Source organism: Dermacentor andersoni, chromosome 8 (genome assembly GCF_023375885.2).
Source record: "Dermacentor andersoni chromosome 8, qqDerAnde1_hic_scaffold, whole genome shotgun sequence".
Classification (NCBI taxonomy): domain Eukaryota; kingdom Metazoa; phylum Arthropoda; class Arachnida; order Ixodida; family Ixodidae; genus Dermacentor; species Dermacentor andersoni.
The window spans coordinates 100,907,468-100,932,909 of NC_092821.1; the positions used below are offsets into that span (position 1 = coordinate 100,907,468).

At 42.7% G+C, this 25,442-nt stretch overlaps 1 protein-coding gene across 1 annotated transcript in view; it reads left to right on the forward strand.

Moving 5' to 3' along the window:
* The first annotated feature begins 1,339 nt into the window (after positions 1-1,339).
* Positions 1,340-25,442, forward strand: part of LOC129386648 (uncharacterized) — a 167,018-nt gene continuing 142,915 nt past the window's right edge. Inside the window, exons 1-2 of the mRNA XM_072284039.1 lie at positions 1,340-1,360; positions 11,974-12,058. Of these exons, the coding sequence (XP_072140140.1) occupies positions 12,001-12,058 (58 nt within the window). The 5' untranslated portion in view covers positions 1,340-1,360; positions 11,974-12,000. The remainder of the gene's footprint in view (positions 1,361-11,973; positions 12,059-25,442) is intronic.

Genomic DNA, 25,442 nt, shown 5'->3' on the forward strand with positions numbered 1-25,442 from the left:
GTTAAGTACGTTCCAAATTCTATTTTACTAAATCGCTCGCAGCATTTTACAGTGGAGCTGCTATACGCTACGTTCTGTCGGTCTGTGTATGTAGACAAGAAAGGTAGGGGCCACTTCTGAGCTAAAAGTGAGCTAAAAAAGCTGAAGCATAACGCAAAAGCGTATGTGCGAGTATGCCGCCTGGTGCGTTTAATCGCGAGAAGTGCCAAAACGTATCGTGATACAATACTATAGCAAAATAAAAACGGAATATACGTTGTTTAGTATCAATTGCGGTTCGACGTCACAGGCTGTACAGGCAAACTACGTAATCTTATCTCAGTTGCCTTCCATCCATGCAATGGGTAGGCCGCGTCAGGTGAAGGCTGCGGAAGCGCAGCGCGCCTACGAAGAACACCGTCGTCCACAGAAGCAGGAATGTGTGCGGTGAGCGCGGGCGCCACGTAATACGGACAAAGATCATGCCAGAAATGCCAGGGGTATGCAGCTTTGCTTCGATCACTGCCACCGACTCCACTGCCGTCGTAATTCTGGATGATTTCGGCATAGACGTGACTGGAAAGTGGTTCATGGCGTTTCTCTTCGAAAGGTTCAGTATTCAATGTTACAGAAACATCAGTGTGGCTACATCGCGTCATCGGTAGTGTGTAGACCTCACATTGGCGACAAATGTTCCGACGTCGCCACAGAGCCACTGGCCGTATATTATAGCATTAATAATGTGATCGTAACCTTGTTGACCGAATTAAAAGTCTAAAAATCAAACGCAAGAAGGTTCAAAATCAAAAACAGCATTGAATATGCAATTTATTAAAACATAAAAAAAAAATGTGAGAAAACTAAATTCCCTGTGGTATGTGTCCTACGTTTTCATTGAACATACTTATTAATAACATATTGATCACCATATATGAAGTTCAGCTGGTCAGCCACCTTCACAGAGTGGAATGAATCTGAGTTTTTTCATAAGCAATTAAAGATGTTTTGATTGCTGACAATTTCTAACGAGCTACTCACCATAAAAGATGAACTGGAAATATAATTGTCAAAGCACGTCATTTATATGACAGGCATTGTCTTCATTATGTTCTGTTGAAGTACGCCTATCTGGGTTTAATTGCGGTGACAGTCCTAATGAAAAACATTAAGCGTTATATTTTTTTGTGAGATTGACTCAGCCCATTCTCGCTGTTTTTTGTTATTGTTATAACAGATCATATTAACTCACCCATCTATTATGACAGCTGACAAAAATGTCAAGCTTAATATTTTATTTCACCGATGCCAAAAGTATATTAGCTGCTAAGTAGCTACCTTTATACATCTTTGTGAACTGCTCTATCGGCCAGCGTCAGCGAGTGTGAGTGCATGTTGCCTTGTATTCTCTAGTATTGACTGGCGTGTCCGCGTGGGGAAATGAAACCGAACAAAAGCCGCGAATGAGAAACAACTTTGTCTACCGCTTTATTGTCTATACCTTATTGTTAACGAAATATTTTGAGGGAAGAATTCAATCGAACTACCACTCGTGCTAATTTCTGCAAGTATCCGGCTTTCTCAGATGTGTATTGCGTACGCTGCACAGCATGTTTAGTAATATCCTCAAGGATTTACAATTTCACTATATCGCATCCCGTGTGATGTATCCTGTTCATATTGAAATTAGTTTATTGGTTTCGAAAGACAAAACGCTGTAAATAAAGTAGCTATTATGCCTTATTACTTGGGTTCCTCTGCTGTGGCAATATTGGACAGTATTACTTACACTCACAATTTAAACAAGTAAATTTGGAGATACGGTCAAATAGCAGCTTTCTTTGTTGTGAGAAACAGTTTCTTTTAAAAAGAACTATGACTAGGCCAATGCCGTGTCTGTAGTTAAATCTGCGTAGCTAGAAGAATATCAGCTGGTACAAAATTTCTTACGATAAATGCGCTAAAAACGTCAATTACCCTCATTCGATTCCTAATTCTTTAGGTTGGGGCGTATGCATTATTCGGAAAATTGAAGCCCAGGTGAATTGAAGACGTGTCTGCATAGACGAAATCTCAAGACTAGCGCCACTTTAAACAGAAGTGTCATCACATTTTGGCAAATAACAATATCCCTCGTCATTATAGTTAAGATCGCCTGCAGCAGTTAGAGGCAGGTACGCTTTTCAGAAATTGTTAAGCGAAATGCCTGTATTTCGCAGCACATATTATGGCAAGCTGGGGCCTATATATAACTTTCAAAATAAAGTGTTCCCTATAACAAGAACAACTTGTTATAGTGAATGAGCTCCAGATAAACAAGAACTGTGGTGCTTGCAGCTTGAAGTGTTGAAGTACTTAATTGTGTATGAATATTCTGGAGCCAACGCTGTAAATACCTTCCGAACAGTGCACACTCACGGTTGCCAAATACCTCTAACATTATGATTAATTCATGCCTGTCAGTTTCAGTTTTGTTGTGGGCGTAGTAAAGTATGCGACAAATTCAAGAACACACAAATGCATACGTTTTCTTGCTTGGAATGGCTGAAAGGAACATTTTTCACCAATAAGGCTTTTTCCGGACACGTAATATTGAGTGGCATTTACGCATACACATTGTGAAAAACATTACAAATAATGAGCTTATCCAATTGCCGAGTTATTTAGCAAATGCTCGGTGAATATAATTGTGTCTATTCGTTATGTATAGAATATTTGTTTCTCATCACATGTAATAAACGGACGGGCAATGTTAGCGGATTGCATTGGCATTACAAATATCGCTAGTGATTGTGGTAGTTGACCAATACAGACATATATACTGCAGGCCCTATTGGGCCCCAAGCAGAATGGTTACATCAATGTTAACAAGACAAGAAATCTATAATGGGAAAATACAGAACCATAAAAAAATGCAGGGATATCAGCATTTGTCATTTCGAACTATCAACATTATACACGAAATAGGAACATTAGTTGTAGTTCGCCACTCTACAACAAAGAAGTGATAAACCATATACCCACAACAGATCCCTCAATTCAGTATTTCAACTAATTTTAGTACAACACACAGACGAGCACTAATTAATTTCCTTCTTTGTGTGCAGGACGCTAACAATCAAAAGAAAATATTATTCACAAGATGATCGAATGAATATGTTGTGTTTGCGTTAACTACTTGTTGTGGTAATTTATTTCATTATGAAATAGCATGAGGAAACAGGGAAGATTGATGTATGTTAAGGTAGCTGAATGGTTGCCCAACTGCTTTGTTATGTTGTGTACGGTCAAAGCGCACTGACGGCTTGGTCATATCACGTTCACGCAGTATTTTAAGGTGACCATGGTACAGCTTAGATATAAGTTTTAATCTGGACACCATTCTCCGATGATCGCGTTTCTTTATTTTTGCCCTATCGCGAGGAATTAATACTCTCGAGGAACGCGAATAGGCAGAATAGATATATCTGAACTAGCACTATCACTAATACTATGTATGGTGTCCCACGTAACTTGAGCCATGATTTTAAGAATGAAAGGGGCGTCGGAAGCGAATTGAACAGAATGCATACTATTCGCACTGGCCTATACTTACTCAGGTAATTTTTTCTCTTCCCCGTAACTCACTAATTAATAGGTCCAATAACCCAACTTCTAAATTATTGGTTAAGAACTCCAAGTATGATACGAAGATATGTAGAGCACCTTCAGAAATGAGCGATCGAGCTATTTTCTGTACGATACATCTCACGTATTCCTTTTTTCCGGATTGCAAAGAAAACACGCCAAATATGAAAGAAAGTCATGGGACGGAGCGGTTGCGCATTGGTATCGTGCTGCTCGAAAGCGTCCGTTAGGTGACCAAGGTCGGCTCTCTTTGGATGACGGTGCCAATGCATGCTGCTGGCCGAGAGCTGCCAAAGAGATAAAGAACTCCCTGCTGCTTCCTGGTCGCCAGTCACGATGCAGCCGACCTTGTTCACCGAACGCACGCTTGAGAGCAGCGCGATACCACTGCGGAAACGCTCCGCCACGTGGCGTTTTTTTTAAGATTTCGCGCGCTTTCTTTGCAGGCCGGAAAAAAGGACTACGTGAGACTATCGTACAGCAAATGACTCGAATGGTGGTTTCTGAAGTACCTCTACAAATCTGCGTATCATACTCGGGGTCCTCAGACAATAATTTAAAAAGTTGGGTAATTAACTAAATAATAATTTGTGAGTTAAATGGGAAACAAAAATGTCCCTGAGTTAGTTTAGGCCAGGGCGAATAGTATGTGTTCGGCTCAGTTCGCTTCAGACGCGCCTTTAATTTTGTTTTGAAATCTCGGTTCAAATTACGTGGGACACTGTATATATATATATCTATATATATATATATATATATATATATATATATATATTAGTTTAGGCCAGGGTGAATAGTATGCGTTCTGCTCAGTTCGCTTATATATATACATATATATATATATATATATATATATATATGTATATATATATTGTAAGAAACAATTCATCCACATATATGAAAAGACACGCTCTATAATTTCAAGCACGTATTTCACTTGAGCTAACGCACGTTCGGCGCAATTCCGTGGATTACTTTTGTTCACGCGGGATAGTACAATAAACAACTAAGTCGTATCGATTTCACCATTCTATTTTAACATTACTGCGCATAGCAAATGAAATGAAATTCCGCAAGGTTTTCTCAATGTGATCAGCCTTGTCGCCTTCGCTAATAATATGTCAAGCATCAGGATAGCATGTTCTCTAATGAAGAATTTCCATGTAAGAGCGCTTTGTGAATACAGTTCCAAAAACTGCGCTTTGAATGGGAGTGCCCTTTAGCTTAAACCTTAGTAGCTATTTTGATGCGTAACTTTTTATACTTTCTCTAAAAATATAAATAACTTCAGATGAAGTTTCAGATTCCTTACTGACCTTTAAATATATTGGGAGGGCAACCGTTTATATTGTGAGGTATATTCAAAATATTACTTGTCTTCATATGAAAAATTAGAAATATGGTTTGCGTAGGTATCATCCGAGAAAACAATCTTGTTCGAAGTTCTCGTTGTTAGTAGAGGATTAAGTTCAAGCTGTTAGCTTTCCTCGCCACCATGACCTATTTAACCTTTTATACTTGCGCATTCACATTAGGAACGCTTTTTTACTATAGGTTGTGTAAGTATAAGCCTATTCATGCGAGTATTTTTCAAAAGTACAGTTTTGATAATGATACATATATACGTTTTCACGTAGACGAAAAGTTTTAATGCTGTGTTAGCATAACTCTCACCTACCTCTTCCTACCTTATCAAGAATGGGGCTGATAGATGGAATAGCACACTTTGGTATAAAGGTTATAAGCCGGGATAAGTTGCCTCCGATGCCTTTGACGAAGATAGGTCCTCCTATATAAATGTTGGCCAGCCTTTTTGAGGCACTTCACCCCTGTTTATAACCTTTGTATCACTTCCTTTCTTATGCGATTCCCAATGACTTTTATGATGTTTACTTTCCTTCGTTATCATTCCTTGATCCCTGTGAAGCAGCAGATCTATCCTCGGCCAACTTTGTATGTACCAACGCTTTTAAAAGAGACGTCACTAAATACGTATAGTTTGATGTTACGTGCGCACTAAGAACAGCACTTGATGAGATATTTTGCTCACTGCACACTTCGCCTTCACTTTTCGCATTTTGGGAAACAACATAAAACATGCGCGAAAAATTGCGCAAACATCAACCAAACAGTCATATGCATGCCATAGAGTATGGCAGCCCATTTGGTATAAAAATTTCAGGGGCCACTGAGAAGAACATAATCAGGTAAAACAATTTTACCACAAAGTCGCAACTTTTTCAACATTGCATTGCAATATCACATTACGAGGTTGCAAGTTTCACTGAACATGCAGTTATGCCGAGTGCCTAGAAAGACGTGCAAACACAAACCGCTTATATTTAAATATCTTTCATACGGTTCACCGATTTGCAGCCATTTCATGTACATAAAGCAGTCCTTTATGCTTCCCATTCTGCTGCCTTCTTCATCAGGCAGCGTCTACGTTTTGATGCCAAAACCTACAAGTGTATATCATGAATGTGTGCCTTGAAATACTCCCTTATGCCAGTTGAAGCTCGTAGGTATGCCACTCTCATTGTTAAGTTCAACGTATAGTGCTTTTATGCAGAAAATGTTTAAACCCCTACAAAATCAACTCGATTCTGTTGCCACGCGTAAATGATTCACCCAAGTGGGCATCACTTCCACAAAAATATTACGGGTGGTGCTTAGAACGGGTGGTGCAAGAATGTTACGGGTGGTGCAAGAATGTGAAGGCGAAAGCCTAGTTGGAGGTTCTGTTGAACTGCTGCTGAACATTGGGGCTCCTCTTACAAGTGCGCCAGCGGCCTCTCTGTCCACCAATTCTGCTTTCCCAGAACGTCTGCATCACACTAGGGCCGCTTGTTGCTCTCGTAGGGCTGCTGCCGCAGATTCATGCATAGCCGCTTCCTCCTGACGGCTGTTACGATGAGTGGTATTTCGAGCTGCTCTAGCCTCTTCCGCCATAGCGTATTTTCTCGGTCTTCCCCACCCACGACTTGGGCCTGGTGCGTGATCACCCATAGCGGTGTGGAATGAAGTTCTCGGCCCACGCGGCGACATATACAAGGCAGGCGAGTGCGCTACGAGCGTGCTGCCGCCATTTTCAGAACTTTCTCTGGGCTCCACCTTTCACATTTATCTCCTCGTTTCCAGCGCCACCATTGCGCTTCCCCTCAGGGCCCTCCCTAGCCCCCATTGACATTTCCCTCCCCCTCCTAACCGCTGTGGTTGCCCTTTCCCTGAACACCCCCCGGCGTCGCCACTGACATTTCCCTGAACTGTCTGACTGCGCTCCGTCACTCCTTCTCCGAATCCCCCTAGAGTGCTATTGTTTCCCTTTCGATGCGCGCTCTGTTTTTTTGTGCCTCACAACCCGACCTCGAAACATAGAGATCTAAGGCTTTCGCCTTAAAATTACAAAAAAAAATTTTACTGCTAAGAGTAAGTACAATAATTGACTGCACGCTGTTGCTGTTATGCTGTTGTGACATTGGGCCCAGTCACCCTGACAAGGTCGTGCGGACAGTCGCCTTCTCTATGTTGTGAGGAGACAACGGAAGAACACACACATAAAGAAGAATTGTTCATTTGCGCCTTTGTTTGCGCTGTTCGCTCACATTATGAAATCAAGCTAGCTAGTACGAATATCAATCATGACGTCTTTGCTACATCATTAAACACATAGTAGTATCCGCTTTCTTCTAGCCACGGGAACAGAAGTAGGCGTACTCCTTTTCGGCCTATAGGATCGCCACTTGAAGGGATAGTCAAGGCAAATAGGAAGTCAAGCTAAAGTGATAGATTCGTGCTCGAGAATCTGTGAGGCGTCAATATTATAGCGAACAGAGCTTTAATAGTCGAGAAATCGAGGTAAATGCAGGACATGATTAGAGACACCCCAGGGACAATCAAGCATTTGCCCGATGATGAAAGCACACCTCTGTTAAATTATGTCACTAGTACTCAACTAGTCATTGCAAAAAGCATCTTCGAATTGTATTAGTAGATGATACGAAATGATAGTTGTCCAGTGCCATTTCATGCTCAGAAAACAAAAACTCATTGAAATTACTGCTGAAAACGACGCGGGCGGTCGAAAGGTTTCGTTTTCACTCGACTGATCGCGTAGTGCTGCACTAAGCTTCCTGGCTCACGAAACTCACACAAACTGCAAGCAGCAGGGACTTAAACTTGCATGTGATGTCGCGGGATGCCCGAATGGTCTACGACACTTGACGAAAAGCAGCTGCAGCGCCGAATCCACCGCTCTGTCTTGGCTCGGTGCCGCCGTCTGTCGGGTGCCGTTTTACTCACCGACGGCAGCAAAGGGCGATAATGACGTATGCAAAGTCACCACTCCCCCTGTTGGGTGGTGGGAGATCTGAATTTCGAAAAAGGTATGCAGATCCTTAAGGTACAATTTTGAAGCTAAGTCTCTTCTTGGCACTAAACAACAGTTTCGAGGTTTTTGGAATGGTATTTAAACAGTCTACGTCGAATTAGTATTTGCCTTAGTGTCCCTTTAACCCAATAGACGTCTCCACTCCAAACTGCCCATCTCTCACAGAATTTCACATAAAATCAATGCTCCCTAACTTCGAGCCTTGCACTGCACCACAACCTCCACTGGACTTTGATGGTTCCTAGTAGAAAACAAGCACTCACAGATACTTGCTTTCTTGCGTATAAAAAAAGTGGTCGTGGACGTTCATTGGTCCCACCTTTTCTGACTTCACCCCTTTCTGTTAACGGGGTGCTCTCTTCTACCTTATCAACAGGAATAAGAAGTGTTTCTCGGAATGTTGCACTTTACAAAGTTCTAGATTCCTCTGCAATTCTAAAATCTAACTAAGGGAACGTCTATCAAAACTACTATCAATAATCCCAAGGCCGCTACCCTGCCCCCGCCCGTCGGCGACGCCTTACCATCACTCGTCGTGAATTCAATATAGAGTTAGACATAATACGCCCAGCCTCTAGCAACTAGCCCTTGTCTCGGGATGATTGTCGAGCTTAGCGCAAAGACCGTCCACAGCAGATATCATCTTCGTATTGTTCACGCCTCTACCTCCAGTTTCTATCAGTACAACTTTGTTTAATAAGCCTTGCGAAACCGCCCATCAGATTCCCCTACCGCAATCTGGCATTCCCTGGCCATCACTAAACGATCCAGCCTCTTGAAGTACAGTCTCCGTCACGGCTGTCACGAGCGTCGGTGTGGTGTGCTGCTGCTGCTTCTGCTGATGATGGTGATCATTTAATGGTATATACTTTGAATCGGGGTGGTGACAAATAGTCACCTTGCCTGTTTGAGTTAATCAGATATGTTACACATGTTTTTCACTCTATCAATGTTGCGCCTCAAAGCCTATTAGCGCCATTTAGTGGAGGAACATTTACTGGAGGAACCTGAACCGATATAGTTGCGGTGTGTTATCGCGCGGGCCTTTAATCCCTTGCAGTCCTATCCAACTGCTTTGCGTAGGACCCCTCTTTGATGATTTTGCCTATGATGGGGAGCCATGGGGGGCGCCAGGCGACTGGAACGGTTTGTTATTAGCGCATAACTTGGACATGATAAGACGCGCTATTACTGACACACGTTTGGCTGCATGGCCGACATTATGTAACCTGTTGGCCCTCTGGAAGGTTGTCGAGAGTTCCCAGATAAAAAAAAAAAATAGTCGCAGTTTCCCCCGAAATCGCAAGCGTCGATTGTGATAGCGAAATTCTAGGCATCTATACGAATTAAGGATAATAGTTTTATCGGTCGTATAACCTTCTAAACATACACACTGACTAAATTAACAAACAAGGCGTTATGCGCACAGAAGCAAACATGAAAGCATCGCATCCGATGACCACGAAAACTGGCTGCCAGAACACTGGCGTGTGGAAGCGCGGCTGCAGTATCGAATGAATTGACGTACGGGCGGCCACTTGCACCAACGTGATCTAGGTTGGGTAAACAACGCCCAGCGGGCTCTATCTTGATCGCAGGGGGCTTTGAAGATGGCGGAGCACGAGCGGGCGCGCACGGCTGCACAGAAGCCGTCTGATTGAAACATCCTGTCAACCCCCCCCCCCCCCCCCCCTCCGGAGTCGTGCGCTCGATGGAAGACTGCGCGCTTCCTCCCGGCGTTCTTCCCTTGAGTGAGCGAAGTAGAGCCACCATCGCCGGCTCAACGTCGTATCATTTTACTCGCACATCTAGCATACGGCGGGGGGGGGGGGGGGGGGGGGGGCGATTTTATCGCCTTTAGATTTGATACAGAACCTCACAGCGCCGCCAATGGCGACGACAGAAATGAGCCAGGAGCGTCTGTATACTTGATATTGCAATAAAAAAAGAAACAGGGTCGCGAAATGGAAGCATTTCCAAAAAACTATGCGTTTTCATGAAATTCACAAAACGTGACTTGAAGCTCCATACTTTATTACGAAATATCTTTCTTGACTTTGGCAGCTATATTGTGAGTTGAGCGCTTAGAAAAAAGTGCAGGCACTACCCTTTCAATTCCGGGAACTTATGGTGGCATTCTAAGTGAGCCAGCATGTCAATTTCTACAGAGACTGAAATAATATCACGTCAGAAGCTTCAATAAAAGAGCCGCTATTTTAACGTCAATTCGAGGCTGCATAATGTAGCGCTCAGTCGCATTGCAGATATTTTTCGTCATAAGTTCTGGTGCCACGGGCCACGCTAATGAGCGGCCACAAGCAATGATGACCGATAGGGATGCGTATCACCGCATTTTCATCGTGGTCTCGAAACATCAAATTCGTTTGTTCTTGATTCGGGCTGAGCGTCTTCATCGCTTTCGGGTTGCATGAGAATTTTCGTTTGAAGCTATCGTTTGCTAAAAAAGAACGTTAGTAAAATAATATTGTTGACATGTCAAAAAGCTTTCGCACTTTTGATGTCATTTGTATTGTAACCAAAAATATTGCTTTTCTCCTTGATTAGAAGGCATGAATACAATGGTTTTCAATATATTGATGAAAGAAATGCACGAAAAGCGGATCCTTCGAATTCCCTCAGGTATCGATGCCTGTAACTAAGCAGCGAAGTGTATGAGAGATTGCGCTGCGGGCGCTTGAGGTTTTGATGCAATCACGTGTTGCATGTGCTAGACACTATGGTCAATATTTAATACCTTTTTTTACTAATACTCCTGCGTTCGTACAATCGAGTGATGCTTCTTTTCAGAGCTATCCATTGAAGCAGACGAAAGATTCCACTGGGGCTACTGGGCTATACTGTGATGTTTGCGTAGACGTTGGATTCAGCCGTGGGGTGTAAGTTAGGAGATTTTTTCGGAAATGGAGCTCACAAATAAACCATTTACATAAGCACGCCGTTTGCTGCCCTCCATGTTTAAAATATATAAGCAAATCAGTTCTTCGTAAGTGGGCGAGGTAGGAAGTATCACTACAGAAATAATTTTGTGTGTCCGAGTGTAATGCTAGGCCACACATCAAACCGTACGGATTTGTCTGAAAGACATTCCACAGGCTACGAAAAATTTGTCCTAATCCGGGATTTCAACGCGTGACCAACTCCTTTCCAGGGCAGTCACCCCGGCATCTGAGCTGAAAAAGTAAGTTAGAAGCTAGCAATACGAGCCCAAATATTGAATAATTCGAAGCGCTGGGCCAGTGAAGATGGCAAGCTGAAAGAAGTATTATGAAACTGGAAAATCAGCTGTAAGAAGTATCCATTTACTGGTCAGATAATTTTGCCAACTCAATGTAATGCGCTTGCGGTTGGACCTCCGTCACGATCTGCGCATTTGTTGTCGTAGTTTAACAAAGTTGTGGGCTTGTGGAATACGTTCCAAGCGTAATCTGCCCGCTGAAAGTACAACTAAAAATGTTTAATGCACATGCATTCTGGGGCGACTTCCTTCGTAAATCTGTCCGTCCGTTCGTCTGTCCGTCCATCTGTCGTCAACGCGTAAGACGATGCGCTGCATAGACATACAAGTGCTCCTTTGGTTGTATTTACTGTGTGTCTCAGCTAACCTTTGCCAAGCTGTTGAACGAAAAATCAATGATAGCTCCTGGAAACAGCCCTTAAAGCTTCACTGTTGCACTATTCCCTGTTGAACTGTTTCACTGTATTTCATGCGGGACATTTCTGCGGTGAATCTGGAGAGGTGGTCAGAAGAGCTCTGGGCAGAGTGCTCGTAGTAGCAAGGATTTTCAAGTGTGTATCAGGAGATAGTAAGCGTTCTCCTCGAATTTAGATGTTGCGATTTCTGTAAGTCGATATTTAGGTTGTGATTCTAAACTAAGTGCACTGCGAATAAAGCTTTGAAACAATTCACCAGAAAGGTCATTGAGGCACACCTTCATTAATTCTCTTTTCTTTTCAAACAGCAGGGGCGAACCAAGCGAACGTTTACCATGAAACTGGTCCAGGCGATATTTCTTTTCTCGTGCAAAATTTCATATGTCTATCCATGTAAGTAACTTTTTTCTTGTGGAAGAGCCGTAGAGACACTGTTGAGAGTGTGGCAATTGTGCAGTATTGTAATGTTTCTGATTGATAATCAAAATAAACTTAATTGATGCATACTCCTGAACTACTTATTTATATAACGAAATGAAAACATGACGGCCACAGCAAGACGCTTAGTTGAATAAAGCAATAGTTTGCGAAGCAAGTAAACTTCAAATGCAAGCGAAATCCGTCTGTGCAACGTTTCTTTGTCAGGGCAACATCGGTTTTCCTTGAAATGGTCAATATATGCGTCTCCGCCTTAAACCCGAAAAATATCCGCAGCTAGCGAATAGTAAGTTGGAAGCTTGGTTAAGATGCGCGAAGATTACTTGCGAATGTAAAACTTCAAATGTATTTTTTTTCGGAAGCAACCTAAATAGGAATAGAAGCAGCAGAGGCACAACTAATAATTGTCTATACATCATTATATGATGGTAGGCCACACTTTAAAACCAAAATAAATTTTGTTTTTGCACAATATGAAACATCTGACACGTCTGAACAAAGATCAGTGATGTAGTTGCGTAATGAAGACTTTCTTTTTGCCAAGAAATAATTTATAAAAGTAATGGGAGGGACGGCAGCGCCCCCTTCATGCGCTTGGCGACGCGCCATTGCGCCATGTTAAAGTGGGTCACCGGGGCGGAGAGGAGAGGGGACATTAGGAATTATTATTTATTGTTTCTTCTGAGGTAGGATGAGGGAACGGGTGCAGAACAGGGGTATTGAGTAGAGTTCACACATTCATACACTCACATTCACTCACAATGTGGACGAATAAGGTTGGGGTAGGAAGTAGAAGGAAGGGGACGAAACACTATACCTCTCCGAGTCACCGCAACCGCACTGCGCCAGCTAAGGGGAGGTATAGGGAAGGAGTGGAGGCGGGGAGAAGGGCAGCCAGGCGCATGCACTGCGAGCGGCGACAAAATCCACTGAGGAAAGCGCCTCGCACAAGGGGAAGCAGGAGACACGACTGAGAGCCGTACAGCCACGTGATGCGTAGACGGAGGAGTGGAGAGCCGCGGATCACGTGCGAGGCGGCAAGGAGCGCCCGCCACCGGTACCGCGGCAGTGCCGCAAGAGCGGGAGAAGGGACGGCGAGAGCGAAGTGGACGGTTGCGCCGAGAGTCACCGCAACGGCGCTGCGCGGACGAAGGGTCGAGAGGCTAGGCGAGAACACGTGATCCGGCTTCGCAGGACAATGGGAGAGCAAGACTCGCACCGCGCGTGAGAGAAGGCAGCAGCAGCGCTCGCAGCTAGAGCAGTGCGCGAATGATGACCTTGATCACGGCAAGGAACGACGGCACCACGAAACGCCGGAACGGGCGCCAAACAACTGCGATCTAACACATATATAGGCCAAATTCAACGTCTCACTGTGCCTTAATTTACTTCAGCATTTTGTTTACACGTGGGTTTGTTTGGAGTGTCATTTCGTCAGACAGTATGATTTGTTCCTGGCTTGCCTTTCCTATCTAGTAGCGTACTTTGAACAACGACACGAGTAGGTCAGGCGACAACACAATGTGCTAGATCATTGATGTCTTTTATGCTGTTAGCCCTTCGCTACTCTATATCAAGATTTCGTATGCATGAGCGCGAAATTTCCACTATTTTAAGGCCCGTTCTGGTCCTTAACCTATATTTTGAAGCCTAATGAAATGACCACATCAAAGAAGAATTTCTTAAGCGTAGCTTCTGGGGAATCGGTATGCCTTGAGCCGTCATGGTGGCGAATACTCACCGTGGGGCCCAAAATAATGCACTGCTTCCACAACCTGCCAGAATTCAGAGCTCTGCAGTCAGCAGGGTTCTTGACAGCGATGTAATGGCCTTTACTGACAATGGCTGCGCGCTACGTAACATTTAACATTTAAGTTCTGTTGTGACGGAAAATTGGGTGTGAAATCTGTGGCGGGAACGTTCAGCGATAAAAAACATATTACAATGCTCTTTGGAGTCGCATGTATTCGAAACATAAAGCCATAATAAATCTTTTTTTTTACACTTACTACTAACAGCAGGGCTAAAAACAAGGCCCTAAGGTCTTCCTAAGTTTCCTCAGCAAACTAATAACTACACGAAGTGGACCAACCTGGCCTGCATAAGCGTTGCATATTTTCTCGACCTACACAAAATGCAAAAAAAAAAAACCAGGCCCTGATGAGTTCGTTTTCTTTATTTTAGTTCTCCTCTAATGTAGTTTCCCCATTCAAAGCATTCCTGAAAATCATTTTTTCGACATTTGTCCCATAGTCTGTATATCTTGAAATACAAAGAATACGTTTTTCTGTCATATTTCGGAAACTGAGAATTATTGCCATGGAGTGAATAGTTGTCGCGTCACGCAACATTTATGGTATAATTGTGGCTAAAATGGTGTACAGGCGGTTATGGATGCAGTAAAACATGATGGTAATAATGTAACTTTCTCCAACAGCCAAGCGAAAAAGAAATCTTAGCACATTGGTAAAATTGCAATTATGGTCACTTCAATTGCTACCCAGGATAGAAAAGTCTGCAACTTGCCTTGAAATATGTGAGAGTACAAGCTTATCCTGTTCAACAAAGAACATCTAAATGTGGTGAGCATCAATGCGAAAAAGGAAGTATAGGAACTCATGTAGTACAGTTCATAAAGGCGTATTATATGTACATAGAAAAATTCTTGAAATAAAACAAAGAACAAATAGCTAATCGAGAGGCACAGTAAACACAAACGGCAACACAAGAAATAAAAGCTTGAAGCATCTTCCCGATCACTGTGGACGTCAACGCAACCAGCGTTCCACTAAGATAACGATATCCCATGTTGCAGAAAACACTTTTACGCGCATTCTGTTGGAAGCCATTCTAATATTTATGTTGTTTCGGCTAAACAGGTTGCATACGCGTAAACATTATTATGCTTCATATGTTTTATAGTTTTATGTGTGGTCAGTTGGATTCTGTTGTGAAATCGGGGGTCTAAGCGCCCACGAATATACCAAGGCTGGTGCCGTGCCTGGGGCCAGGAGAAATAAAGGTCCAAAGCGGCTTCCAAGAGAAAAATAAAACGCATTTTATGCACAAATGTATGCGTTGAGCGCTTACAAGTACGGCTCCATGATTCTCGGAGCACGCTACATGCTAGTATCATAAGCATGTCTGAGCACACCGACTTCAACAGTGTGGCTCCTCCTTGTAAGCATTTAATTTCTCCATTTGTTCCTTTGTTGATCTTCTCAACCAATTCGAACTGTCGCACAGTCTGCAAAATCCCACCCTTAGAGTCACACCACCTCTCCGGACTCCGCCTGTGGTGCCCAATCTTCGACCCGCCCTCGATCCTATGAAGATGCAACTTCATAGAAAACCGTGGTCGAGGCTGTTCCCATGAATTCGTCATCGTAAGGCTTCTTGCGGCTCCTTGGCCGCACCTTTGCAGCACTTAGTAGGCTGCCCAGGACTTATGACCCCATTAGTTTAGGGTCCCAGGACTCAGCTCGTTCGTCAGCTCCGGACCGTTGACAAGACGAGGACGCGATACATAATCGTTTGTCAATTATCTTGACGTGAGGCTGGTTTAGTCGCCAGTTCTTTCGCATGGAAAACATGATTAAGCGTGAATAGCATTCGACAGCTACACGTCTGCTGTTGAAGCATCCTTTGACCCGAGCAGCCGCAAGGCACAACAAACAGTGCATTTTTGCCACACTGCTCCTTTACGGGTGGCACGGCCCAGTTAGGCAAATTTTTTGCCTTTAGTTCTGTCCTCTATGGCAATGTGTAATATTGTCCTAAATATATCCACAAAGAAAAGAAATTCGAATTTTAAAAAATCGGATATATTAGATATTGCAATTCTATTCCTTGAGCTGGCCTATTGAAACAAGTGTAAATTACTTGCATGATAAATTGAAATGCATATTCGACTTTAACAAATATGAATAATTACGCTTCTAAGTGATTACCTAATTGCACAGGTTGCAAATTAGAAATTGTAGCTAATGGGATTCTAAGGTTTCTTCACTTCAAAAAAATTCTGTGGATGACACTAATTTTGAGATATGCACCATCGAAATGCGATACAAATGCAGTGTCGTTTCATCGACTTTTCTAACAGAAGGATAGTTAATGCATTCAAGAACGAAAATACCTGCACCGCCAATGCAGTGCGGCAGTATATATAGCGCAAGTATTTTCATCCTGAGTATTGGTTCCCAGGTGATCCGCTTTCCGAACTCATCGGCTACAATTTTTAAATTGCAACTGTGGCAGAACAAAAATGTTAAAACCTTTTCTTACATTTCATTTCTTTGTAATTAGTCGATAATGCATTCATTTTTTTCATGCAATCGTTGTCTCCATTTTTAATCAGACGTGTCCAAGGACTCAGATTGGGCTGTCTGCGAGAGATGATCGTTTAAAATGGCCTAAAGTAGCGGGCTACCTGTGCTGAACTATCACATCTGGAAACTGCTTCCAGTGTTCGTGCCAAAGAGAAGACTGCGAGAAGCAAGTTGCAGTCGCAGAGGAATATTGAAATCGTCTAACCCTAGCCACGGCCGTAGGATGCCTTGAAAGTTGCGAGGCTTCGTCTCTCAGCAACAAGCTGTGCCAGAGGAATTGCGCAAGAAACATACCCTCTCTGGACAGCTTTGTTGCATATTGAGCTTTAAGAGCACCAATGCAAATTAAAATTATATTTTTTTCAAAACGAGACCGGCAGCAAAGTAACTGTTCGGTACTTCATATATATTTATTTACGTAGCTCCATTAGTTGCATTTCTCCCTTTTGACTCGATGCCTGCTGTGCCCTATGCTATTGCATATTCTACGTGAATATTTAAATTTTCGGTTAAGTGAACTATCTCCTTGGGTCCTTCAAAGTTCATTCGACTGAGACTTCACTGTAAAAAGAAGGAGGTCGTGCACAAAAAAGGCCTAGGATGAGATGGGCGAGGTGCTTGTGACTAATGTAGAAAGGCTGCAGCTCATAGAGTGAGCCATTGTAGCCAAGGAAAATAAGATAAATATAAATGTTGTCATTGCTATGAAGGGGAAAGCATAGGACCCAGTATTTTTTCTAGACCTTATAGTAGCATGCCATTTCTGGATGCCATGCAGCACTTACCGACTATGGCTCAAAGGAATTTATTGCCCTGTGGTGTTACAGTGTGGCCGATAAAAGCACGCTGACTCCCGCCTGGTGATGCGGCTGCCCTAAAATGTGTTGTTGGTGATTTCTGACGCTCGCTGCTTGCTTTTGGTATTGCTTCTACACATTCTTTAGACATTTCGCATAACGAAGAAGCCTTCGAGCGCAGACTTCCATGTCAGCATGACCTAAAGGTGCATTCGTCTTTATCAATACGTACAGCCACAGATCGTTGTTAGCGTCAAATATTGTGGAAAGAGCGCATCGCTTATGCGTGATAATGTTGAAAAGTAGCAAGAAATACACATCAGTGCAGATGAGCCACGTTGTTTCGCCCTCACACTAGTCCATAAGAGCGATCAAGGCCCTTAAACAGCTGCGACTGTGAATCAGACGCATAGATTACGTGCTGTCATTGCTGATTCTCAATTTTCTTGAACTTCATCATAGTTACACCTTGCGACTTCCATAAGAAATTATTAGAGAAAATTATGCTCGCTTAGGCTTCATTTAGAGGCGGTGAACTAACGTGAGAAAGATGCCATTGCTGACAATGTTGGTAACGGAGTGACACGGTTGTTTAAGCTGCTGTACACCGAATTCACTGTTTTTTGTTTGCCGTTTGACGCAGAGGTAAACAGTGCATCCCTGGATTGAAGATGTGTGCCAGCTTAGCAACGCGCACAGACCCATCCATCTAGGTAGCGAATGCCACTGGTAGCCTTGGTGAATGGTGACGCACACGCGTTTGCACTGCGCTTTGTCTCCTCTTTCCCCACTCATTTTGCCTTCACTTAGTATTTGGCACCATTAGAGGTGAAGAGTATGCGAGTTCAAGACAATAAAGCCACCATTGCACAAGAAAAGCCGTTTTTTTCGTCTTAACTGCTTAGCTTTCAGCTCAAGTCATCTGCGGTGGCCGGAGCACGAACATGATGGCTCCGCTAGGCTAAGCTTCGCTTCGCAGGATCAACATGATTTTAAACAAAAAGAGCAAGGCTTGAGGGAACTGAAGTGTGTGCATATCAACTTCAGAAGCATGTTTTAATTCCTTTTGAGCCAGAGCAACGATACATACAAGCGAAGGCGCTGCGGCTATGATCTTGTCCGTTGGCTGGCCGATCGCCCGCGGATTGGTCGACAGATGGTTGGCAGGTTAACGTCATTGATATGGAAGCCTGTGGCACTAGGACAACTCGCTCTCGTTGGTTGCATCGTTGTCGGCGTGGTACGATGTAATGGTCTGAGTGACATACTTTGAGGAATAGTAGGTCAATCATTGGCGTCGGTGCACGTTGTTCACAGTGCAGTCCGGATCGCTTTTCATGTTAAACGTGGAGATGCAATCAAACGCTGCGAATCTTTTCGGAACTACACTGACGTAGAGCTATCGGTGGAGTTGCAACGTGGTACACCACACGAGTGTTTGCCGCATTCAATTCAATTCAGTTCATTTTATGTCACCATACACATGGTCCGAGCTCTTCGGCAAAATGCTGTGCGAGACAGCTAGACTGCGCCCAAGAGACCACATCAAGGTGGATCATTGGGACGATGTAAACACTAAAAAACTAAATTAAACAACACGATTGAGGTATTCAAAAAATAAGGACATGCAGTTAACACAGAACACGTAGTTAAATACGGTATCAGTAGCCAACATGCCATTAGGTGTGCAGCATGCACACTGTTTGGAATTTGACTCCTTGAAACAGACACTGTTTCAAATTCAACGAAAGTTACACGTACTCTAACGTAGGTGATCCATGAAACCCTTTCATACATAAGTAAAGCTAAGAAAGAAAAGTAGTTCAACAAAAAGTAAAAACAAAAAAAGGAATTACAACAATGGAACAGCGCACAGGCCATACAAAAAGCACATCAAGATGAACGACCTTTTAAATACAGAGATATTCAGGGCAGTGTTAAGTGCTTTTTTCATTATGTGTTAAGAAATTGCTGCCTCAACTGATTTAACGTAGCGTAGTATGAAATGTGTAGCTATTTAAAACTGGAGGGAGATTATATCTTAGTGACTGATGTTTATAATTAGTTCCAAAGCGAGGAACATGCCAGTTATCAGTACTTCTTGTGGAAACAACATGTTCATGGCGTTCTATTGATGCGGCAGCGGGTAAGAAGTCATGAAAGAGGCTGTTTGAGGAATAAAGCGCATGTAAAATTTGAAACTTCTACAAAGCTGTCAGGGGAATGGTATTATAGGTTGCGAACAGGTGACTGGTGCGAGAGAAGTGCGGGTGATTTCCAATGTACAGGATGATTCTTTTTTGCACTGTAAGGATTTTATCAACGTTAGTTTTCGTTTGGTGCCTCAGATAAGATGGCAGTATTTATGTGCGACGCAAACATTGCGTGATGTAGGTTTTATTTTACTTGCATTGCAAGAAACGTTCGGCACTAAGAGACTGCCCCAGCGACTTTATAAACTTTTTGTATATGTTCGCAACGTGCAGGTTCAAGTTCAAGTTTTTTCATCGACGATGTCAGTTTTACAATGAACTGTATATGGAATTAGGATTACACAGGGAGCCCCAAAGTTAGCAACTGTCAGGGGGACTCCCATACATGAACAAAATGAAAATAAAAAAAAAAAAACGAGATACATATCAAGCATTTGTTACGGTGACTTTACTGACAATTTGATAAAAATAAGGAACAGTGCGCGAAAACGGAAAAATATAAAGCTGTCTAGTAAGACAATAATTGCAAAAAAGAAACTTCTGTAGTGACAAGCAATGCAAATTTTCATTAGAGTAAAAATAGGTGTAATATAACATGTCGTGTAATAGCTAAGTCAATTATTATTATAATCACAGAAGTCAGTTGTTCGGAGGAAGAGAGTTGCTGCATAAAATATTTCTTAACTTGGTTCCTGAATATATGCTCTGTGGGGGTTGATTTATATGTATGTGGAATACAATTACATAGTTTTATTCCCGCAAATTTCATAGTGAACTTACCATAGTTTGTGCGCACTTTAGATAAAAGATTACTATTGACTTCAGAAAACCTAGTAGGGTTGGTATTTAAAAAAATTTCAATAACAAAGCCATCTATATCTGCAATATTACAAAATAATTATAGATCGCGATTATTACCTTCAACTGAAAGAGCTGATGAAGAGGATGAATGTTTAACCTGCAATAAAGTGGCGTTGCATTGTATAGGAAATGGCTGAAAGTCATGAGACGAAGGGCCTGATTCTGCAGGCGTTGAAGTTGGCTGAGGTGAGCGAGGTATGTGTGAGCCCAGGCTGATACGCAGTAAGATAAATGGCTCTGAATGTGTGCATGATAAGGGGAATAGATAATTTGCGGCTGAACATATGAGCGGGTTTCGGTTATAGCGCGTATTCCGAAGTAATCTTACAGACAAGTGACTGCGCATGGAGACTGAATTTCAGATGCTTGTCTAAAACTATGCCGAGAAATTTTGTGCGGTCAGGTATTGGTATTAAGTTGTCAAGAAACACAGATATAGCTTTTGAAATTAGTGTAGGGTAGGAATGAAAAACCATAAAAATCGTTTTTAGCGGATTGACGCGCAACATGTTCTTTCGACACCAGGAAGTTATGTTATGCAGATCAACGTTAACATTGCGCTGTAGCTTGCCGACATTATTAGCGCAAGTAAAAATAGTCATTTTGTCTGCATACAATATACAGTCCGTAGTCGTGAGAACATTAGGTAGGTCGCTAATAAATAGTAGAAAGAGCAGCGGGCCAAGGATCGAGCCCTGAGGAACGCCTTGACATATGTTCTTAGCAGATGAAAGTGTGCAGTCAATCTCAACAACTTCAGTACGATTAGTTAAGTAGCTAGAAGTAAACTGAAGTGGCTGGCCAGCTTTGCCGTAAGAATAAAGTTTGTGTATTAGAATTTTGTGATAAATGGTGTCAAAAGCTTTTCTTAAATCTATAAATACACTTCCAACCAGCAAGCCTTGGTCGACTGCCTTCTTGATATTATCGGTGAAGTTTAGGAGCGCCAGCCCTATTGAGCAACCATGTCGAAAGCCATAGTGCTTATGTGATAGTGGAATGCATTTTGCTAGGTAGGATGATGAACGTGTATGAACTAGTCGTTCAATTATTTTACTGAAAAATGAATGCAAATAGGCATGTAGTTATTCAGAAGTTCAGGATTGTCTTTTTTGTAAACACGTTTTATTGTACCAACTTTCAGAGAACTGGAAAATATGCCTGCTATGAACATTTTGTTAACAATATCTAGGCCAGGTCCAGTAGACCTAAGCGAATATAACATGAAGAACTTCCTTTGAATTCGTAGATCGCAAGTAGAAAAAATGAAGATGATGACGCAATGTCGGTAATGGGGGATCTGTTTGAGAATAGCAAGTACTACTAAAATACTCACTGAAGGCATTCGCGATATCAGCTGGGTGGCTGTATGTTTGTGTCTCAGTTTTTATTTTTGTTAAATGTTGACGAGATTTATTATTCAAGGATTCTTCGATGTCCTGCCAGTTGCACCTCGTATTATTGCCATTATTCAAAATCTTGTTCTGAAAGTAATCTCGCTTGGCTCATTGAAATGCGGCTGCAAGTGTGTTAGAATATTTTTTCAAAAGAGATTTAGGTTAACAGTAAATTGGCTCAAAAGGTACCCTTTTGTGGATTCAATTTTTCTTCAAGATACATCAAAGTAGCGTTCTCAAGACCAAAGGTTTTCGAGGAAAACTGAAAAAACCAGTTATAATAGATGTAGTAGTGCATTCATGAATGCAGCATGTAGCTTCAGCAGGCACGTACCCAGAATTTTTTTTCGGGGGCGGGCCCACCACCACCACCACCACCACCACCATCATCATCATCATCATCATCATCATCATCATCATCATCATCATCATCATCATCATCATCGTCGTCGTCGTCGTCGTCGTCATCATCATCATCATCATCATCATCATCATCATCAGCCTGTTTTATGTCTACTGCAGGACGAAGGCCTCTCCCTACGATCTCCAATTGCCAATGTCCTGCTCCAACCGATTCCAACTAGCGCCCGCGAATTTCCTAATTTCATCGCTCCACCTAGTGTTTTGTCGTCCTCGATTGCGTTTTCCTTCACTTGGTACCCATTCTGTAACCCTAATGGTCCAACGGTTATCTAACCGGCGCATTACATGACCTGCCCAGCTACATTTTTTCCTGTTGATGTCAATTAGAATATCGTCTATACCCGTTCGCTCTCTGATCCAAACCGCTCTCTTTCTCTCTCTTAACGTTATGCCTAGCAATGTTCGTTCGATCGCTCTTTGCGCGGTCCTTAACTTGCTATCAAGTCTCTGCCCCATATGTCAGCACTGGCAAAATGCACTGATTGCACACCTTACTTTTCAATAATAATGGTAAGCTTCCAGTCAGGAGCTGGCAATGTCTGCCGTATGCGATCCAACCTATTTTTATTCTTCTGTGAATTTCCTTCTCATGATCAGGGTTCCCTGTGATTAATTGACCTAGGTAAACGTACTCCTTCACAGTCTCTAGTGGCCGACTGGCGATCCTGATCTCTTGTTCCTTTGCCCGGCTCTTTATCATTATCTTCATCTTCTGCATATTAATATTCAACCCCACTCTTACACTCTCTCTGTTAAGGTCTCCAATCATTTGTTGTAACTCGTCTGCATTGTTGTTGAATAGAACAATATCATCGGAAAACCGAAGGTTGCTGAGATATTTGCCGTCGATCTTTACTCCTATGCCTTCCAAGTTTAATAGCTTGAATTCTTCTAAGCACGCAGTAAATAGCTTTGGAGAAATTGTGTCTCACTGTCTGACCCTTTTCTCTATAGGTATCTCCCTGCTTTTCTTGTGTAGAATTAAGGTAGCTGTAGAACCTCTGTAGATATTCTTACGCGAAGGACGAGTCAGTAAGACGACAAACTATTTACAGATTATATTTACAACAACGGTTGCAGCGTTGACCGGTCAGATTCACAGCGCGAGCCCAGTTTCTTCTTCCTCCTCTTTTCTGGAGTGATGGCACCCACGTGCCTCGTTCAAACAAACAAACACCACACGCATGTAGTAATATTTTCCAAGCTTTTTATGTAAGCGTTCTGTACTCCTTGATTACGTAGTGCCTCTATGACTGCTGGTATCTCTACTGAATCAAATGCATTTTCGTAATCTATATAAGCCATATAGAGAGGCTTATTGTACTCTGCAGATTTCGCGATAACCTGATTGATGACATGGATGTGATTCATTGTAAAGTATCTCTTCCTGAAGCCAGCCTGTTCCCTTGGTTGACAAAATCGAGTGTTGCCGTTATTCTATTGGAGAATATTTTGGTAAATATTTTATATAATACTGGGAGCACGCTAATGGTCCTATAATGTTTCAATTCATTAACGTGTCCTTTTTTGTGGATTAGTATAATGTCTGCATTCTTCCAGTTTTCTGGGACCCTTGCAGTCGATAGAGACTCTGTATAAAGAGCCGCCAGTTTTCCAAGCATTGTGTCGCCTCCATCTTAGATTAAATCGACTGTTATTCCACCTTCTCCTCCCGCATTTCATCGCTTCATGTCTTGCAAGGCCCTTCTGACCTCATCGCTAGTTATAGGAGAGTTTCTGTATCCTTTTCATTACTGTTGCTAGGTGAGGTATCGTGACTCCTCTGGGTACTGTATACAGGCCAGCTTACAATTTTTCCGCTATTTTTATTATATCTTCGAGATTGCTGATGATGTTATCCTTCTTATTTTTAGTGCATACATCATGGTTTGTCCTATGTCAGGTTCCTTTTTTTTACTGATTTCAGGCTGTGTTTATTTTTTACGGCTTCTTCAGTCTTTCTCATGTTATAGTTTCGAACATCAGTTATTTTCGCCTTGTTGATCAGTTTTGACAGTTCCGCGAATTGCGTAACGCTGTGCCGCCGCCAGTCCCATACAACCGCGTAGAGCGCAAGACTCTGCGATTCTAGACGTACTGCGCTCACCGCGAAAGGTTAGAAAAACACCCACATAAGCACAGGAGAGAAGTGGCTACGTGAGGCGGTTCGACCGATAACTGTAGAAGCGTCATTCAAAACAAGTAATTGTTTTCCACTTCCGGCGGCGTTTTCTCTACTTCCTTTTTAAATAAAAAGATGTTGATCCATAAATAAACAACGGTTAACTTTTTTATTATTCGCTTTTGCTTGCAGTTTGGTTGTTGCCTTGGCTCTCTCCCTTAGTAGGTCGCTTAATTTCTGAACTCCTTGCGATTTTTGTTTCCAGTTGCCAATTTTGCACGAAAAGTGCTATCCAATTAGGGAAAAACAGACGCGGTAACGGGCGACAGTCATCTTGCTTCTGGGTTTAAGGGTTATTGCAGGGTTTCATGATAGACGCTCTTTCACATTATTTTATTTCCCACCCTATCTAACCCATATCACCTGTATATGGTTCCGGGCATCTGCCAGCGTCGTGGCGAGCCGTAACTCAAGGAAATAATGAAGCAAAATGAAAAGTTAAACGCAATTGGCGTTTTCTCCGGCCGCAACTCGTTCCACGAGAGTACAGACCAGCTGAGTGACAGCCGCATCCCTCTCCTGGTCCCAGGATCAGCCTAAACAAAGAAGGTTGAACTAACAAAAGCAACAGCTATGCGCGTGACGGTTGAATAGATGGTGACAACTGAGCGCATCTCGAGTTAATCGCGCGGGTGCGGAATCTATGAGAAAACAGTCCTTCACATTACAAGAGATGCCGATAACTACCGCCATCTAAAAGGAGTGAAAAAGGCAGCATAATGCTGACCGATGAACAGCTGCGAAGTCTCAACATTGATCTGGCGGCGGTTTAGGAATGTGTGAGGAGTGGTGGCGTGGGTGGGGAGGGGGGGGGGGGGTATGCCACCTGATTTCGGGGTGGGGGGACCGCCCCCCCCCCCGTGCCTGAGCTTCAGTCAAGAACAACCCATAAACCCCCTCTTCAGCGCAAGATCCGCAGAGCGCGGCGGTCATTGCCATTTAACTGTATCACAGAGATACATTTTTCATAATCAAAATATATTTTCTCTTTCTTTTCAGTCAATTTAGAATTTTCGCAGCGCGTGCGTTTCCTTGCGAAACATCCAAATGGCGCTTGCCTCCACCGCATTGCATGGCAGACAGCTGGCAACAAAGTACAATGCATTTATTTATAAAGGGGAGAAAAACAGAATTCACT